The sequence below is a fragment of the Tachypleus tridentatus genome, chromosome 9 (genome assembly GCF_004210375.1).
Source record: "Tachypleus tridentatus isolate NWPU-2018 chromosome 9, ASM421037v1, whole genome shotgun sequence".
In the NCBI taxonomy this organism is placed as follows: domain Eukaryota; kingdom Metazoa; phylum Arthropoda; class Merostomata; order Xiphosura; family Limulidae; genus Tachypleus; species Tachypleus tridentatus.
In genome coordinates, this window is record NC_134833.1 from 93,324,243 (window position 1) to 93,345,344 (window position 21,102).

The 21,102-nt window shown below is 31.2% G+C and overlaps 2 protein-coding genes across 9 annotated transcripts in view; one reads left to right on the top strand and one right to left on the bottom strand.

Moving 5' to 3' along the window:
• LOC143225771 (four-jointed box protein 1-like) overlaps window positions 1-4,464 on the top strand; it is a 32,788-nt gene extending 28,324 nt beyond the window's left edge. For 7 of the 8 annotated variants that reach the window (XM_076455753.1, XM_076455751.1, XM_076455755.1 and 4 more), the window contains exons 3-6: window positions 1,277-1,453; window positions 1,834-2,017; window positions 2,852-3,010; window positions 3,986-4,464. In XM_076455753.1, coding sequence (XP_076311868.1) covers window positions 1,277-1,453; window positions 1,834-2,017; window positions 2,852-3,010; window positions 3,986-4,421 — 956 coding nt within the window. In that variant the 3' untranslated portion in view covers window positions 4,422-4,464. The remainder of the gene's footprint in view (window positions 1-1,276; window positions 1,454-1,833; window positions 2,018-2,851; window positions 3,011-3,985) is intronic. The other variant, XM_076455756.1, reaches the window with a different exon arrangement.
• Window positions 4,465-6,719: 2,255 nt separating this feature from the next.
• Window positions 6,720-21,102, bottom strand: part of LOC143225772 (CD151 antigen-like) — a 28,267-nt gene continuing 13,884 nt past the window's right edge. Inside the window, exons 2-8 of the mRNA XM_076455757.1 lie at window positions 16,859-16,925; window positions 14,122-14,313; window positions 13,170-13,244; window positions 12,886-12,981; window positions 11,606-11,776; window positions 9,715-9,798; window positions 6,720-8,990 (exon numbers count right to left, since the gene is read on the bottom strand). Of these exons, the coding sequence (XP_076311872.1) occupies window positions 8,940-8,990; window positions 9,715-9,798; window positions 11,606-11,776; window positions 12,886-12,981; window positions 13,170-13,244; window positions 14,122-14,313; window positions 16,859-16,924 (735 nt within the window). The 5' untranslated portion in view covers window position 16,925 and the 3' untranslated portion in view covers window positions 6,720-8,939. The remainder of the gene's footprint in view (window positions 8,991-9,714; window positions 9,799-11,605; window positions 11,777-12,885; window positions 12,982-13,169; window positions 13,245-14,121; window positions 14,314-16,858; window positions 16,926-21,102) is intronic.

Consider the following 21,102-nt stretch of genomic DNA (forward strand, 5'->3'; position numbering starts at 1 on the left):
ATAATAAATGGTTTACTGTTTCAACCTGAAAAACTATACAGTGATTTTATAAGCACAATAAAAAATGTTATTAGACGGCACACATCTTGCAATCTCTACATATTTCGATAACAGTATATTCTCGCCATCGTCAAAATGTAATGATAAACAGTTATATTTTGAACCTCGTAATTTTTATATGTATATAGTATGTTCTGTTTGTTGTTAAACGCAAATGGTTTATGTGCTCTGCCCAACAAGGGTATGGAAACTCGATTTTTAGCGTTATAACCTCTCAAACTTACATTTAAGCCATCTTTGGGCTGCATACAGTTTATAATAACAAATCTTACGTTTCAACACTTATTATTCAACACTAGTAATCAAAACCCACCGCCAACTCTTGGACTGCTCTTTTACCAAAGAATAGTGGAATTGACCGTCACCTTATAACTCCCCCACGGCTGAAAGGGCGAGCATGTTTGGTGTGACAGGGATTCGAACCCGCGACCCTCAGATTACGAGTTGAGTGCCTTATCCACCTGGCCATGTCGGGTCCCGTTTCTATAGGACTCGTCACACGTTCATTTAGTCAGTCTAACAAGAAATATATGTGAACTAAACATGAGATAATCAATATAATTTTTTTTTAAAGTTAAATTAGTAGATAAAGATTTCAATCCAACTAGCCTATAAATAGCTCTTTGAAGAAGATGGATAATTATATAACAATCTGTACTGTACTTCATTACTGATATTATTGGTTTACTGCTAGTGTATGGATTAACTACTTTTGAAATGTATATTTATTATTATTTAAATTCTAACGATGGTGAGAGTTTATTCTTATCAAAATATATAGAATGACAATTTTTGTTTTCTAATAAGTCATTTTATTTCTATCGTACTTTTAAAAAGTTCATAGTAGTCGATATCAACGTCACTCAACAACATTCAATTTACTCTTATCTGAATAATTGAACAATTTAAATAAAGAAATATAACCTAAGTTAATTTGTATTATCTTTTCGAAAAGAAAATTAAACGCAGTATTTGAATCATGCAATGAAGAAAATATTTTTGGGCGTGTTCAACTATAGATTCTCTCTCAATAGCGTTGGTTGGGCGATCTATCCATAAAAGAAAGCAAAGAAAACTAGAATCTCAAACAAATGTATGAGGACATAAAAAGTCTTTTAACTTTTGTCACTGATAAAAACCGCTGTGTTTATTCTTTTCAATGTGACACAACACATTACATGTTACTGAAAAACTAATCGTTTGATATTGATTTTAGGTATAAGTGACGCTGAGGTGGATAAATATATTCGACAGCTTCGTCATCTGTCTGTGATACGAGCAGATCCATCAACGTGGGACCGTTGTGGGAGACCAAAGAACTTATATATTACGTTAACAGATGGCTCTCATGTTTGTGCTCGTTATAGAGCACCTCATGATTATTTAGTGCAAGGTAAAAAAAACACAAAAATCAAACAAACAAAAACTCTTGGTGTATTTTATTTAACAGAAATACGTTATTCCTTTTACTGACTCTTTTTAACTGAACATATAACTCCAAATTATTGACAGAGTTGTTATTGCAAGGTTTTCAATATTACGTGAAGTTTTGATGTGGTGTATTTGTATGTCATGTTAAGCACGTAAATGGAGAATTAAATGGTTTTATTTATCACAATTGACATATCGTATGAAATATATATTCAAGTGTTTTCATATTTATTTGAGTCTTTCTCTGTCTGCTTATTCGTGTGTGTCCATCTGTCTATTTCTCCAACTAGATGTTTGTATATTTACAACATAGTAGATATAGCGATGTGTTTTATTCAACAGGGGAGTTAATGTCTTTCTATCTTGCTCGGCTTTTGGGGATCCACAACGTACCTGTGGTAACACTGTCAGCTCCTGATGTTAGTGGTCAGTGGAGAGAACCACATGTAACCAAAGCTGTGGTGAAAGCGGGTTGGGCAGGAAATGCGACAGTAGCGTTGATTCAGTGGATAGATAACCTTGAAAGGTGAGACTTGTATGTTTACGTTAATATGAAGAGTACAAATAAAAATTCCTCATATTTAAAGAACATATTTTGAGAATACAAAATCGGTTATCGGTTTTGTGAATTTTAAATTCAAACAGCTTTAGATATTTTAATCAAATATTGAAGTTAAACAAACTAAAGAAAATAAAACCTATCTTATTGCCATTATTAACAACAACTGTAGAAATCTAGTATAAAAAACAAATAAGAAGTTTATTACTTTGAAAATGTACTTCTAATTACTTGAGTTAAGTTTGTTTTACGATACCAACATTTAATATGTGGTTTTTATTCTGTGAAAACTGATTTAAAAATAGAGTTGGTGCTGCCATCTATCATAATACATATCGCATAATTATATCGAAAATAAATTAAAGTTCAATAAAAGGTTTTCAGTGTATTTGTAAGAGCGTGGTGGGAAGGCATTTTTTATTTATTTATCAACATACAAGGAAAAAGAAGTTCAAGGAGAGACATGTTATGTGTCAACAGTAGAATTGTAACTTTAAAAACGTGGTCGCTCAAGACTTGTTGTAGTGCTGAAGTAGCGAATTCACATGATAAAAAATAAAATGTTCGAGGTCTTTTTCGTTTAAATGTTCAACTTAGCCAAATGAAACAAAAATAATTTTCAGTTTCTCTTTACTTTAAATATTCAAGTTAGCAACTGTCAGTTTAAGAGTCGAGAAAAATATTTAATGTTCTCTTTCATTTACAACTGAATTAATATTTTTCTTTTTTTTTCTCTATAATATCAACATAAGTTGATTTGGCACTTACTTTTGTAATTCAGAATATGGTTTTTAATTCCAGAGATCGAATGCCGAAAGTAATACTCGAAGCTCTTCTAACAAACAAAACTATAAATTCTCGATCGTCTCGTTTGAAAGACGTTCATCTTGTCAACGCCGTCGAGTTACTCCAGTGGAGTGATTTAATAATGTTCGACTACCTAACAGGGAATTACGACAGGTAAAGTTTGGTAATTATAAATAATCATAATTATTACAGGTTGAGACTAATGACTTATTGAGTGAAACATTATAAATGATAACAATTACATGGAAGGTGTCAGCTGAGATAACTGAATATTTAAATTAGAGATAATCCACAAGTAAGTTAAAAATAGTGAGACCTAATAAACCTGGGATAATAACCAACTTTTAAAGGAAATCTGTATTGCTAGAGTACTGGAATACCAGTTAGTTTTAAGTCGACATATAATTAACTTTTCACCGGATCAGCATCCATGAGAGTACCAATATCCCAGTTCCTTCCTTTTCTCAAAGTTAACACATCGTTCGAATATATACCTTGATAACCGGATTTGGCCTAGTGATTCTTATGTTGAGCTACATATAAAAAGTCCAGAGTTTCCTCTAAAATCCCGATCTAAACTTTCAGCTATGAGCGTTGTAAAATTGACAATCAAATTCAGGTTAAAGAAAAGGATGAAGGCGGCGTTTGCTGTCTTCTTTCTTATTAGTAAATTAGACAGTCACAACTATCCTGCTCCCCAGTGGCACAGTGGAATTGTCTTTGGACTTACTCTGCTAGAACCGAGTTTGGATACCTATTGTGGGCAGAGCAACAGTTAGCTCATTGTGAAACTTTGTGCTTAACTTCAAATAATGAAATCACAACTATTCCTTCACGATAAACTTATGTGACCTGACTATATACCACGTGCGCTTGTGACAATCAGGTTCAAAATTACGACATGTCTCTTGAAACAAAAGTAACAAGAAAACTTGAACCTTTGTATTCTTGATTGGTAATTTATAAACATTTCTACCAGATGTCGTTGTTGCTAAAAATTTAGACTTCGTATCTTATGTTTTGAATTATATTTTCTGCTTTGTTTTTGATAACTCACTCGATTTGTCCGTTTTTGTTTTAGAATCATCGTTCTGGTTTAGTTATTATTTTGACTGTAATTGTTTTCAGAGTAGCAAGTATGCAGGATGCTGCCGACAAAGAAAATAATTCTTTAATCCTTCACGAAACTATTCACAATCTCGTCAAATCTCGAAAAACCGGAAGTTTGTGGCTTATTGATAATGAGAGTGGTTTATTGGATAGCTATTCGCTGATGTACGGGGAACCTAGTCTCGGACCCGGAGAACAAAATCGTCGCTTCGTTACGTTTCATGAAAATATGTTAAATACTATCTGTATATTTCGTAAATCTACAGTACAGCGTATTCGATGGTTGTATCATCAAGGAGCCCTCTATAATCTCCTGGTAGACTTTGTGAAAAAATACGAACCTCTGTTTACGAGATTACCTGACGTCAGTCATCGTCAGGAACTGGCTCAGAAGCTACAGATGCGTCTCAACAAGTTATATTTTCATATCAAGAGCTGTACAAGCTTTATATAAGTTTTATATTTATGTAAATAAATAAGTATTTATTTTCGGTTTATGTTGCGTGACTCTCAAGCTCTTGTTTCACTAATCATTTGCTGAGTAAAACGCTCGGGTTTATTGAACAGTGATATATCGTATATATATATATACACAGACATTTACCTTTATGGCAAAAATACAAGACCCATACACGCACTTTTAACATATGCTTGTTCCAGTAAACCACAATGCAACTACTAATGTTGATAATAAACAAAGCATCACCTTTTAAGTTGTTATTAAAAGTTGTGTAGTAGATTAGAAGAAAAAAATCACTACAAGTGTAAGACATTCTTGTACATAACTATTTAGTACCTTATTTTTGTGTTTCATGTTTCATTTTGCATCGTGGCTGATAAAATTAGAAGTACTTTAAATGGCAAGAGTTGATTGTTTTAGTTGTCACATCATGATGCAAGTGAAATGGTAAACCATATAAACCATCATTTCAATAGTGCATACAAGTTGGTGATCGAGAAATACTGCAATATCTTCAGAATTCAATATCTTAAAGGAATAACTTCAGCCGATCTGGCAACGCAAGCCATTTCAATATCAAATAACAGGAATTTGTACTTACGTTTGCGAACCAATTTTCATCCGAATTCTAGTTTAGTAGCAGAGAACTAAACGACACGAAGCGTAATTTATTATACGTTCTTGCTGTAAGGGCATCACTAGTTACGTTAAGTCCAACTTTCATTTAAAATAGCAGGTATAATATACCCTAATAATTAGCGTTGCGTGACTACTATGAGCTGTTTTTATAATTCTCCGTTATGAGTTATGTTTATCAACATGTTAAGATTTCTTGATGTTATTCCCAGTTATTAAATATATGCTTCAGTCAAGTGAAAAATCCCTAAATTAAGAAATATTTATTGAAGTCCCTGGGTGATTTTAACTCCTTTGGTACGAAATAAAATGTGCTTCATCTAAGACAAAGTTACCGACATCATATGTCTCTTCATACAAGAACTGCTCTGTTATTAGAGTAATGAAGTGTAAAAAGTTACTTTCGACACTTTTAATTATTTAAAAACATCACACAAATACATGCAGTTCTGCTACAAATTCGATACAATACCTTCAGAAAACTTAATAAATATGGTCTGTTTTTTATTAACATTCAGGTTTGCTGTAGTTATAACATATGAAACAGATTAATTGAAAGAAACCTCTATAAAGATCTTAAACACTCCGTAAAGATTCTCACTTATGCACCATGAGTAAATATTATATAGGTTAACACGAGTTTAGCTTAACATAACAGTACAAGTGGTGTGGAGTTTTGGTGACATTTGTACCAAAGTTTTTACAACAATCCACTTTTTCTTTTGCAACAACGTTTAACTAGTGAAGATATTTATAAATTAATGCTAAGGTTTCTTTTCACAAGCGCAAAATGTAATATGAAAATGTAACAGATTTTACTACTTGAAATACGCCAACACCACCCATTGTCTTTCCGACTAATCAATATTCCGGATTTCTAGATGAAGCCTATTATCGTTCTTTTTATTTTTTCATTAATCTAGTGATAATGGTTACTTGAATCATTAATTCTGACAAGACTACAAGTACTACACTAAGAAACCACTCAACTGGTAAACTCAGATTTATTACGAAAGTCATTTAATGATTATCATCTGATCAATCCCCATAATCGTGTCACATTAAACATGCATCCCATAGACAACTTTATTACCAAAGTAATCTAGTAATTATCATCCGCTCGGCTTTCACAAAAGTGTCACATTAAATACACACACACACACGCACATGGTAAACATATTTCCATGTTCAAACAGTTAAGATTCTTAACGAGGTTATTGGTTACAAAAACTGTTCATCAAGGACTTTTTTCCTACACTGTGTATCGTCACGCTTATCAGAAGAAAAAAAAGATATATAATAAAGCACATTGATTAAAGTGTTGGGACACACCTAATACGAACATGCACATAAATATATTAAAACAGAAATTAACTATAATGGTAATAAATAAATCTCTGTGGAAAAGTGTTATTGATTGTTTCATGGCAACGTACATGCTTAGGTGAAAGTGTTATATACAATAACTCGCTTCAACAGAAATTAAAAACTACTTTGCTGTTTATGGTTATAAGTTCAGTATCTAACTACCGATTAAGGACATTGCATGATTTTTAGTTTTTTACGGATAAACTGTTTGAAAAACTCATAAGCAAATTTATTGTGGAAAAAAAAATCTTAAACTAAAACACATAGTTCTGAAAGACATCAGTAGAGTGCGCCTAAATAACCTCTTTATTGGTGGATCTAACAAAATCACTATATAGTTTGTAAACCCATTTATCATATTACTTTTACAAGATTGACTTTTATAAACACCAAGAATTTCAAGATAAAATTAATTTTGGCATAGATTCTCAAAGTGTGTTAACATTTAACCGATGCTATTATTTTAACTCCATTCTAATATTATTTGGTTTAAAAATATAAATATCAGTACATTAAATAACAATTTAATTGTTATTGCAAGACATTTATATGTTAATGGTAAATGACGTAAGAAGACAAGCTAATAATTTTACAACAGGTAAGAAGATACAAAGTTTGTACAGTAATATAGTTTGTCAGATTTTAAAATTACACGAGGTTAAGGAAATAAATTAGTTAATAAAATATGAATATTTAATAACACGTGAAGATGAAAAGTAAAAATAACATTTTAAATGTCTTGCCACTATTTACCTTTAGAATAGCAAACAGTAAACTTAAATAAATACGTCAACCAACAGTTTATCACTCAATGCCAGTGACGTCATCTTTAAATATTTAGTTGCTGTTTTTTCACACAGATTCAGTTATTTACCGAAACGTTGTTTTTGCACTAATAATAGCGAGTTCTAATCCATACCCCTCGCTAGTACACCGGTATGTCTCCGGATTTACAACGCTAAAATCAGGGGTTCCATTCCCCTCGGTGAGCTGAGCAGATATCCCGATGTGGCTTTGCTATAAGAAAAACACACACACACTCTAATCCGTGTTAAGAAGTATTTGGAGAAAAATTTCGCAATAGAAATGAATAACCTAATTTTCGATATTCATTTAAAGAAGCAAATAAAAATTATTAATGTTAATTTTTTAATTAAAATTTAATTAGTATTTAGAATATCAGACAGATGCGATCACAGCGCGATGAAATCTAAAATTACAAACAAACAAGAAGATGTTATAAAGGTTATGTAGGAGAGAAAAATATGCTGTGACGTTTCGCTAAATTAGTAAGTAGTCTTGATGATTTATATAGCTAAAATTCGTGTTTTGAACTCTGCGACAGTCACAGAAAAGACAGCCCATTATGTATCTTTACGCATGATAATAAACAAGTAATATATTCTGTTTTTAACATCGTTCTTATGGTTTACTTCATATTGAGTTATTTTGTTTAAATGAAAATCAAGAAAAGCAAAATATATAAATTAAATCAATAAGACGTGAGAAATAAATAATACAAATAGATTGAAATATGTTATTTGTTCTAGTGTTAAAACTATTTGTAGAGAGTTGTAAGCGTACACAACAAATAGTGCTCGTTTGTATTACGCTAGTTTTTACTTGTGCATTGAAAGATTATAACAATTCGCAAACTAGCCTACGAGAATATAGTTTGTCTATTTTGGATTTAAAAGTAAAATAAGTAATGACTAGTTTGATCTGAACTAGTCCTCAAATACACGTTTAGTTTTGTTGGGTAATTAGTATTTAAAGTTTAAAGAGTCTTGCCATATACCTCAACATCTATGTGTTAAATGCTATATCGCTTGCTATCAATAACTAGTGTTTCTCACTGAGACAAAAATGTTACTGTACTCTCATAACTTATTGTTGTAAACATTATACACGACGTAAAACTCTAAAATATTCAGTATGAAGAGATAAGTAGAGAACAAATGCTGCAAGAAAGAAAAACAAACACAAAACCATAAGCTTCGTAACTTATAAACTCTAAAGAAAACTTGGTATTAGCCAGTGAAATGTTTTAGAATCATATTATCTGAAATTAAAGTAAAATTTGTTGTAAATACATTATAATGTAGATAGATAACTTTCATTATTTTTTCATGAAGTTATTCCACAATAATAAAAAATTAAAAAAACATTTTACTTAACTATTTATAAAATAAAGTTTGTATTTTCCACACAAAAAAAAACGTCTCTCCTTATATCAAGAGAAAATCTTTCTTGAAGAAGGCACTTTAGTTTTTCTAAACTGTAAAAAAATGTATTCTGTTGAACTTTTTAAAGTTTCTGATCTTGAGCTGTTTCCTCTCTTTCTTTTCAGAAACAGCGTTTTCTTCCTGATTTGAAATAATGTTTATCACGTATTCTCTTGATCTTTCGAGAATGCAACAGATTAGAACTTAAAACTGCAATTAAAAAAAAATGCAAAAATTGAATAGTGTCTATGAAAGCCACCAGAGGTCGTCAAAATCAGGCTAGCTATTTTCTAATCATCATGGTAAGAGCACAGGACAAAACCATCCCGAGGATCTAAAACAAAATAAAATGATTGATTAATGTCTTGGACATATTATATAAGAAATAACTAAATAATTCAAGCGATACAATATTTTGAGAGTTAAGAAAACAATATTTCACTATAGCTTACTAACCCAAATATAATGATTAATGCACAACAGCTTCTAAATTCAATTAATAATGCATTTATTAATAATTAATATTAATTAATTATTAATCAATTATTAATCATTTAGTAAGCACATTGTAAATCAAAACTGAAATTACTATGAAATTATTTTGAAAAACTTGTGAGAGGTATAAATAAATGATAAAAATTACTATAAATAATGGGGTCAAACTACACGTGGTTACGCTTGTTTTTGAATTCGCCTAATTTAGCAGTATAAGACTAGAGAGAAGGCAGCCAGTCATCATCACCGCCTACTCGTGGGCTACTCTTTTACCAACGAATAGTGGGATTAACCGTACGTTATAACGCCCCCACAGCTGAAAGGGCTAGTATGTTTGATGTGACGGGGATACGAATCCGCGACTCTCAGATTACGAGCAGAGGGTCCCTAATCACCTGGCCATGCCGGACCAAATGTAGTTATGACAATAATAATAGTTAATGATACGGAACAGGATTGAAAATGGAACTTATTACCTAGTTTTCTGCCAAGTCACATGAAATAATAATGCTTAAAATTGTAGGAAAAATATTAAATATCAAACATAAAAAGAACTATCTTACCAAAACACACGCGATACCAACACCTACGCCCCCAATGATCAAGGCATGGTCTTTGACAAACATGTCAGCTTTCTCGTAACAATCCTAATGGAAAAATATTCTTATTTCAATATATCGGTCAAAACATAAAGTTTTGTACATTTCTAATCAAAACAAACTAATATGACTACAATCAAAGTATCTTAGAATCCAAGTTAAAACAAACTAGTTTTATTTTACTACAATCAGTTCTCAATATTTCTAGTAAATAAACAAATTTAAGTATAATAATAGTTTTGTACAATTTTAGTTGAAAAAGTTAATTCGAATACAATCAGTTTTGTACAATTTTAGTTGAAAAAGTTAATTCGAATACAATCAGTTTTGTACATTTATTGTACGTAGACTTAGTCCAACACTGTGGTTGCAACATAAAAGTTTACCTACAGTTGTCAAAATACCCCCATTGTAACTACCTCCATAATAAATAGATTAGGCCTAACGCAACATAAATCTAAATATCATATCGCAAAGTAACGTTTCTACTGGCTTTATATTTGAATCCTAAATGATATTTGTACAGCATATATTGAGAAAAACTATTACATACCACTTATGACACTTTTCTGTTTTCAAATTTAAAAAGAAATGTGGCTCCGTTTTTGTTTTCTTTTATCAAATTATTTGACAGTTTGTTTTTGAATTTCGCACAAAGCTACTCGAGGGCTATCTGTGCTAGCCGTCCCTAATTTAGCACTGTAAGACTAGAGGGAAGGCAGCTAGTCATCACCACCTTAACACGCCTTAACACGCTTGGCCATGCCGGGCCTAAATTTGACAGAGTACAAACAACATTGAAAATTCTGATGTAGATAAAAATAAATTCAAAAATTTATGTTTTGCAAGTTGTTTCGTTAGGTCGCTGTTTCACTGTTAATCTTATAGTCAGTGAAAATAATTAATCTTCAACCTTATTTTTTTTTTTTGCAATTAAACATTAAATATAACAGATTTATCTTATGACATTAGAGTAATTAAACATGAAAATAACAGGATATCTTACTACATTAGAGTAGCTAAACATGAAATATAACAGGTTATCTTATCACATTAGAGTAATTAAATATGAAATATAGCAGATCCATCTTATCGCGTTAGCATAATTAAATATGAATTTTTTAAATTTCTTGTAAAGAATAAAAACACATCCGAGTAATCAGAGGTTAAACATGAAATATAATAGATCTTATCATGTTACTCTTTAGCGTAATTAAACACTAAGTATAGCAAATACATCTTACCAGAAATTATAGTCAAACGTATAATATACAGTCCAATCTTATCACGTTAGGACAATTAAACATGAAATTACAGCAGACTTATCTTACCACAAAATGGTAATTAAATATAGTAGATCTATCTTATCACACTTGCATAAACAATTTTTAAATACGGTATATCTTCTTGTCACATTAGAGAAATCAAGCATCGAATGTCGTTGATATACCTCATGATGACGAAAACTCATATGTGTTGCAGAGACGGTTGGTAAGTGTATTAAAAACTCTAATTAAAATAAAGTACAAGAACATTGTTTCGACTTTATCATGTTATCTTCAGGTAAAGAAAAAGGTTACATCTTTTTTTCTTTGTGAATATGACGATGACCGAAGAAGGTCGAAAAGTTGTTCGCTCCTCTACATAGAATTTTCTCAACCCATACCAGCCGTTTATATATATACATATTTCTCTACAAGTGGGTTCTCGTCATCAAAGATCAAAACGTTGTTCTTGTACTTTATTTTAATTAAAGTTTTGTTTTATGCCTAGACCAGTCGTACTTGCAACACATGGTGTATATATCTTATCATATTATTGTAATCAAACATTAAATATAGCATATCTGTCTTACCACATTAGCGTAAGAGTTTTCATCATCAGGCGTTTTTCTACAAGTTTCGGTCTTATCAGACATGCAACAAGAATCAGGGACTTTCTGAGCAGATCCTTCGAAAAGAGAGTTTCTCTTCCAAATCAGATACGGCCTGTTAACGCCTTCAGTTTTTAATCCACAACATTTCATCTAAATAACCAATTGTGAAAGCAGGTTATAGTAAAAGTACTTTAATACAAAACTGGTAAAGTTCTGTGGACTCGACAGAACGAACCCACGCTTCTTCTTATTATAAAAGTGCGACAGTTGCAAATATATTTTGTTGTAAACAAATACCAGTTCGAAATTTATCAAATCGTCAAATTTCATACGGATGAAAACTCAAACATTGTGATGAATACTGATTAAAGGTTACTTACAGAAAGGGAAAAGTCTTATTATTACGCGTGTCCACCAGTGAACGTAAAAAGAGTATGGGAGAATTTGTTTGAAGCCAAAAGAGAAGAATAGGAGAAGTAATACTGTGATTAAAACTTTAAAATAACATGGTTTCATGGCTGAATTTAAAGGCAGAGAAAGAAGATGTAGTTTTGCTAGGAGAAGAGAAAGAACAGGAAGAGGTCACATGACAGAAGTCAAAGGGAAACGAGTAACGTATGGTTTACTGAAGAGTAAAAGAGAAGAATAAGAGAATGAAGTGGATAGGGTAGACAGAAGACAAAAACGAGTGGATATCTAGAACCCGAGAGATAACGAAAAGGTTGATATTCAGATAATATTCTTTCAGGTGATAATAATAATATAAATATGTCATTGATTTATTTACGTATCCTGTTGAAGTGCAAAGAATATGGTTGAAAGCTACTCGCACATTTATACACGAAACTAATAAAAAGAGTAATAATTCTGTGTTAGGTTCAAAAACAAAGTAGAAAACCAACATTTGTTTCATAGAATCTGACATAAATATGCAAATACCGAAGTTATATATTACTCAGAAAGACAAAGTAATCGTACTGCTTTTAATTATCATTGTTGAACTAAGAGATTTTATTTTACTCGACTTATTTTACTGTGTAATACATTAATCAAATGTTTGTCTTTAATGCCCGTTGTTGAGTTAAGTATTTGTTTTCTTGACTCAACGTTTCTCATGGAGTAAAATACGGCGTAATATAAGATACTACCCAATTAAGCTTTACGAAAAACTATGCTTCTAACAGCTTTTATAAATTATATCATGTTATTTCGGTTTAAAACTGACTAGCAATGAATCATGAAACGGACTATTTCCCTACGTTTTGTTGCACACGATCCCAGGTTTCGGTAACAGTAGAATCGTTTCCATAGAGAGGTATACTCTCCAACATTTCTTCTTTCATCTTTTCATCGACCTGAAATCAAATCATTATTATCACGGATAATGCTTTGCGAGAGGGAAATATGAAAGAAATTGCGTTGCTAGTTATTTTCTATGGCTTGAAGTGTACATTATCTATAGCATTAGAATATTTTATCTCTTGAATTGGATGTCGTGTTTACGTTATTGTTGTCATGGAAACTGTGGAGTGTTTACACATACCTCATCTCTGAAGACGTAACCAAGAATCCCTCCGACTAACATGATGATGAAGATGATGAAGAGGATGACGAAGAACTAAGAAAAATAAACATAAGAAGTTTTATTAATTAACCTTCATTGTTAAATTTGGTTCTAGTCCTGTTGTCTTGTAACAATGACTGTCATTGTTACTTACGGTTACAGTCCTCCTGTTTAGCGGTAGTCGCTATGATTGTTATTCAAGGTTTTAGTTTTGTTATTTTGTAACAATGACAATTATTGTTAATCGTGACTACAGCCCTGTTGTCTTATGACACTGACTGTCATTGTTACTTATGGTTATAATCCGCCTGTTTAGCGGTAGTCGCTATGATTGTTATTCAAGGTTTTACTTTTGTTATTTTGTAACAATGACAATTATTATTAACTGCGAATATTATTTGGAAAGCTATGCTACGGTACCTCTAATAAAATGCATGTCTCCGTGGTGAAACAACTGATATATTAATAATGCAAGCTGCTTTTAACTCTTAAGGACAATAACAAGTTTCTAAGGTTTAGTTGTATTTACGTGCATGAAAAATATTAAGTGAGTGAAAATGTCTTCATTATCACCATTGTTAGAACAACAATGTATAACCTTAGAGATTTGAAATGTTTAAACAATAGTACAAAACAGACTGATATCGTTGTATTAACGTTTGATTATTTGTATGTGTCCAGCTATGTTTTTCCCAAATATATTCACAAATACATGGCCCTAATTAGTTTAATGAGACAAATATTACACAAACAGTAAAAATTGCTTTTAATAATGTATTATAGAGATCTAGAAGGTGTGTTTAGAGTTACTTAGAAACATATGACGATTGAAATTTTTCGTTAGAAAGGTTATAAAAATTCGTACGTTGGTCTGAGTGATGAAAAATAAATTGTAATGAAATTTTATTAGAACTTGAAGTAAAGTACGAACCGCAATTAGCATGCACTTCACTTCCTTGTAAGCCCCCATGCAGCCCAAGAAAGAGATGATAACCACAATAACGCCACTGGCGATGAGAATGGCGGCCGAGCTGACGTACATGCTGGACCCTATGAGCCGTTCCATGTAGGACTTATCTGCAAGAATCCATACTCCCACGGAAAATACGGCAACACCACAAACCTGAGGAAAATTGGCATAAAAATAGTATCAAGAGAGAGATGTAAAGAAATAAAGTATATTAATCTATACATAATATGTAGTAAACAGCTAGACGTACTTATAATAAAGTATATTAATCTATACATAATATATAGTAAACAGCTAGACGTACTTATAATAAAGTATATTAATCTATACATAATATATAGTAAACAGCTAGACGTACTTATAATAAAGTATATTAATCTATACATAATACGTAGTAAACAGCTAGACGTACTTATAATAAAGTATATTAATCTATACATAATACGTAGTAAACAGCTAGACGTACTTATAATAAAGTATATTAATCTATACATAATATATAGTAAACAGCTAGACGTACTTATAATAAAGTATATTAATCTATACATAATATGTAGTAAACAGCTAGACGTACTTATAATAAAGTATATTAATCTATACATAATATGTAGTAAACAGCTAGACGTACTTATAATAAAGTATATTAATCTATACATAATATATAGTAAACAGCTAGACGTACTTATAATAAAGTATATTAATCTATACATAATACGTAGTAAACAGCTAGACGTACTTATAATAAAGTATATTAATCTATACATAATACGTAGTAAACAGCTAGACGTACTTATAATAAAGTATATTAATCTATACATAATATATAGTAAACAGCTAGACGTACTTATAATAAAGTATATTAATCTATACATAATACGTAGTAAACAGCTAGACGTACTTATAATAAAGTATATTAATCTATACATAATACGTAGTAAACAGCTAGACGTACTTATAATAAAGTATATTAATCTATACATAATACGTAGTAAACAGCTAGACGTACTTATAATAAAGTATATTAATCTATACATAATATATAGTAAACAGCTAGACGTACTTATAATAAAGTATATTAATCTATACATAATATGTAGTAAACAGCTAGACGTACTTATAATAAAGTATATTAATCTATACATAATATGTAGTAAACAGCTAGACGTACTTATAATAAAGTATATTAATCTATACATAATATATAGTAAACAGCTAGACGTACTTATAATAAAGTATATTAATCTATACATAATACGTAGTAAACAGCTGGACGTACTTATAATAAAGTATATTAATCTATACATAATACGTAGTAAACAGCTAGACGTACTTATAATAAAGTATATTAATCTATACATAATATATAGTAAACAGCTAGACGTACTTATAATAAAGTATATTAATCTATACATAATACGTAGTAAACAGCTAGACGTACTTATAATAAAGTATATTAATCTATACATAATACGTAGTAAACAGCTAGACGTACTTATAATAAAGTATATTAATCTATACATAATATATAGTAAACAGCTAGACGTACTTATAATAAAAGTATATTAATCTATACATAATACGTAGTAAACAGCTAGACGTACTTATAATAAAGTATATTAATCTATACATAATATATAGTAAACAGCTAGACGTACTTATAATAAAGTATATTAATCTATACATAATATATAGTAAACAGCTAGACGTACTTATAATAAAGTATATTAATCTATACATAATATATAGTAAACAGCTAGACGTACTTATAATAAAGTATATTAATCTATACATAATACGTAGTAAACAGCTAGACGTACTTATAATAAAGTATATTAATCTATACATAATATATAGTAAACAGCTAGACGTACTTATAATAAAGTATATTAATCTATACATAATACGTAGTAAACAGCTAGACGTACTTATAATAAAGTATATTAATCTATACATAATATATAGTAAACAGCTAGACGTACTTATAATAAAGTATATTAATCTATACATAATACGTAGTAAACAACCAGATGTACTAACAATAATTTTGATAGACAAACAGGTGAGTGAAATACCTCAATATTCAAATAAGAATAGACAGTTAGATAATTAGATAGAAGTACAGACAGGTAGACAAACAAATAGAAAGCTACACTGATACATAAACAAATAGAATGACAGGTAGATAGACAGAGAAAGAAAAGAAAGAGGTTTGGTTTTGAATTTCACCCAAAGCTACGTGAGGGCTATCTGCGCTAGCCGTCCATAATTTAGCAGTGTAAGAAGACTAGAGGGAAGGCAGTTAGTCATCACTACCCACTATCAACTCTTAAGCTACTCTTTTACCAACGAATAGTGGAATTGACAGTACATTATAACGCTCCCACGGCTAAAAGGACGAGCATGTTTGGTGGGACGTGGACTCGAGCCAGTGACCTTCAGATTGCGAGCTGAGCACCCTAACCACCTTTTCATGTCAGTCCACAACACGGCAAGAAAAAGAGAGATATAGACAGATGTGTATAGAGAGAAACAAACAGACAAATGAAGAGAGTGAGACCAAAAGGTATTTATAGACTCTTGATATATCAATTCATGTTTATTTCATTAGTGTGAATGATCTAAGGAAAATAATTCTCAATTTATCTTACATATAATAGAAACTTGAGTTTTTATATTAAAAAAAGACGATCATACTTACGAGAATAATGAAATTCGCTATGATCATAGCATATTTAATAATCTTACCACAGCCTTCTACTGTCATCCTGTAAAGTAAGATAAAATACTGATTGATCTCGTTTTAAACATTCTATAGACATTCAAAAGTAAAGTGTTTTAAAGCTTATTAAACAGCGCTAAATACAGTAAATTATAATATTATTAAACACGTAAATAACTATTAAATAATAATTAATACCATGGGAGTTATTACGTAGTTAGAACTATATAGCTTACGATCAATGTATTAATAGTTATGTTCAAAATGTTTATAAACGTAAACTGAGTCTGAAAATGTTTCTTAGAAATAGCAAATTCATGAGAACATAAGGACAAACAAAAACATCACATCGTAGAAAAGAGTATATGTTGAATTCAATGTAATGCAATATATATCAATATTACTAAGGCAACGTGAGCTGTTTAACAGTGAACTTTCACAGAAAACATCCTAAACATGGAAAATACTATCGCTAGTAGTAAGTTCTTTCAGAGAAATATATATACTAAATGGAAATTTTAAACGATTAATATTATATTCCTGGCAAATATAAAAATGGAATTATTTGTTTTTCGTTTTCTGATAATTAAAAATTGACAAGTCTAGTTCCTTGTTTATACATAGTGTTTCCTCTGAAAGTCAGTCTAAAACTATTTTCTTGTAAAGCTAGTTTTGGTAGTGCTTACACTACAATACGCAACAAGACAAAAACAGGATTTTAAAAATGTATGTAATCGTGTTAGTTCTGGAAGTAACTTGTCAAACTGAATTTTCCTTTTGTTGAATAAAAAGTATATTGTATGTCTTCCCAGAAGATATGTGAGAGTAAAAGTGCTAAGAGATTAAATCTGGAAGTAAATTTACATGACATATAACTTAAACAATAACATGGCTGTTCACACAAACATCCAATGAAACCTCAAGAAATTATTATTCTATTGTAACGCTACCTGGGGAGCTTGAGTTACATTAACATAAATATATATGTTTCATTATAGTACTGTACTATCTACATACAGAGTAATTATTGATTGTTAAATTATGTTACTAATTTAAATAACTCTGTATAACAATAGTATGTTAGCTATTTCAATCATTGATTATTATATACGTGCATATGTACCCTACTAAAGTAATATATTAACATGTTCTAATCTGCTGGGATGCTTTACCATAAATTACGTACATACAGTTTTAATACTGATAGAAGTGTCATAACAATTATGTCGAACTTCGCAAGAACATGAACTTAGTGGAAGTGTGGCAAAGAGTTTCAGTAACATAAAGATATTTGGTATACTAAAGCATGCTTACAAGCAGTCAGTAAATGTCTGTCCTGGAGAGGTGTAGAAAGTCATCTTGTCTTCCATCGGTGAAGTTCTTTATTAAATGTATAAGGATTTATCAAATCTTCCACGTAAAAATCTATAGGCTGTTTGATATAAGAGATAGAAAACTCTTATGTTAGTTTTGATGGGATAAGTTTTTGAACAGACGCTGCTTGTTGTACATGTGCATCAGATCTGGAGGAAACATAACGTGGTCAATGAAGGGAATGTTTAGAGTTTTTTTAAAGTAATTTTTCACAGAACCATATTCTACACTTACACGTTGTACTTGTAGTTGACTAACTTGTGGCATGCTAAAATTAATATTAGATTTGTTTGTAATATCACTGCTGTACTTGTAGATACGATGTGAATTATCATCGCTATTAGTGAAGACAGTTCTTTATAGCATTCTTATATTAGGGAAACCTCCTTGAAGGCCCCTTACTTGCGTGCAAGAAAGGATCAGTTATTGACTAAAAAAACAAACTCAGTAATAACTTTAGGCTACAGAGATTAGCTACTGGCTGAAGAGACGAGCTTTAATCATAATAATGGACTACAGAAATTAGACAAAGACTTAACAAATCAATTTCACTAATGTCATTCTGTTACGAAAATCAGCAAATGGTTAAACAAATCAGTTTCAATAATAATATTGCGTGATGTAAAACAACAAAATAAATTTCAATACCATTATTTACAGACTAACCCCGCAGTGGCACTTCAGTGTGTCTGTGGCCTTGAAACCGGGGTTCGATACCAGTGGTGAGCAGAGCACAGATAGACCATGCTTAACAAGAAAATTATTTTTTTTACGAAATCACATTTCATACTAAAGCTATTGAGTAGCTGTTTTTTGTGAACTTTTGTAAACTATGATTAAAAATTCTTTGTTGTTCTGACATGGGTGAAAGCGGAAAGAACTATTAGATCAGAATTGATTTAAAAGTTAGACTTGGGTGGATCCACGTGAAAGATTGGTAGGTTAGACTCTGAATAATTAATGAGGTGATCTTTAGTAAAATACAAAATTTAATATTTTTTGTTTATTTTTCTATTTAAATGGGAAGCAAGTCGATAAAGTGTAAACTGTGTAATTCAAACGTCTTGCGCTCAAGGAATCATTTAAAAATGTAATCTCTTGCAATATACACTTGCAATATCAAAACAAATAGATAAGATGTTAGTGCAAGCATATTAAATAATAAAACGAATTTATAAAATATTCTGAGACGTATATTAGATGTGTTGAAATAGCTTTTAAATGATTTAGTGCAAATATAAAGATCTTTGCTTTACACAAGCATTATAGATTGTTTCCATGCTGCTTGTCAACGTAGAATTGAGAAGTATTGCTTCAAATATCTTATATCATTTTTCTCAATTCAGAAAAATCGTCTGGTTGCATTCTGACCTTCTCAGGATGTTCATATATGGCAGGTTAAGCTATTGGTGTGAGTGTTCTATCGTCCTCTTTATTATGAGGCTTCTGTTTCAGTAACCTTTCCTCTTAGTGGACACAGCAGATTGCCCGATGTGGCTTTGCTGAAAGAAACACACGCACACACACATTCAATAACATTTACTTTATTGTTGCAATCTCTGTCTTGCTGGAGGATGAAACTCTGTCAGCTAAGCCTTGTTCCTGAGAACATAGCTTGATGAATCAAAGCATACTTGGGCATGTCAGCAGTCAGAGTGTCATAAATTTTGTGTAACACACAGACTCCGTTACTGAGATTTAGCCCCGAACTTGAGCTAAGCAACCATGTGTTCCCGTTAGATGCTGAATATTGGTTTTCATACTATTCTCTTCTCTGCCATGGACCACTCTGTTACTGATTTTGCCAAACTTAGATCCAACTGTATAGAGATCACGTCTTTAATTTTGGTCGTACCATTGTTGTGGTTTGATACCGATTTCACTTCAGCTGGAGTTTGAACAGCAATATGACCGTTTGAAACAACTTTATGTTAACGAATATTTTACGATTCTCTGAGTAATATTTGCCTCCGTGTTTACAGTAACGTCATTTGGAAAGATCGATCATGTATGGTTCATAAAAAACATGTCCCGAAATACTGAATATACGTTTAGAGAGTTTGATTTTCTACCCTGACCACTTTTATAATTAACAGTATCGGTCTCATAAAGTTTTTAGAGTGTTGCTTACAGTCCCTACAGGAACAATGAGTATTTCCACAAATGTTGGCATGAAGTATTGTTGGTCAGTCTAAACTGTATTTTTTCAATATGTTTGTCGTGTGTTATTTCAGTCCTGGGGCTATGAATAAAATCAAACTACTACTACTAAGAAGATAAAACAAAATTTGTGGTAGGAATTTAGGCTTAAAAAACTTGCAAGCATAAACAAAAAAGATTTTGTGGTCAGAAACTTTTGTTAAAAGGTTAATGCCGAACGAATTTTGATAGAGACTATGGGCTAATTTTAATTTTAACACCTAATAGAGTGGATTGTCGATAGGCGAGCGGAAACGAGGAAGATGTCGATTCAAGTACGCCTGGAATTAAAAAATCGAAATTCGTGGTTTGAAATTATTTGACCTTAAAAAGAAACTGGGGATGTTTAAAAATTTATTTCTCTTCGCCCCGCTCGCCCCACGCTAATACAACGGATTTACAACGGTGGGCTCAGCAGATAGCCCGATGTGGCTTTCATACAAAACACACACACAAATATATACACACACTCACTGAGTGAAAAAGGTATAAAATTCAAATATTTTGTAAATGCCACATTTTTATCATGTGAAAAAGAACGTATTGTTAGTTTACACTATGATTTGAGGTCCTCCGACCAATCAGAAAGTGCCGCACCAGAAGTCTGACTAAAACACCAAGTTGTCCTTCTTCTTTCAGCCCACATCCAT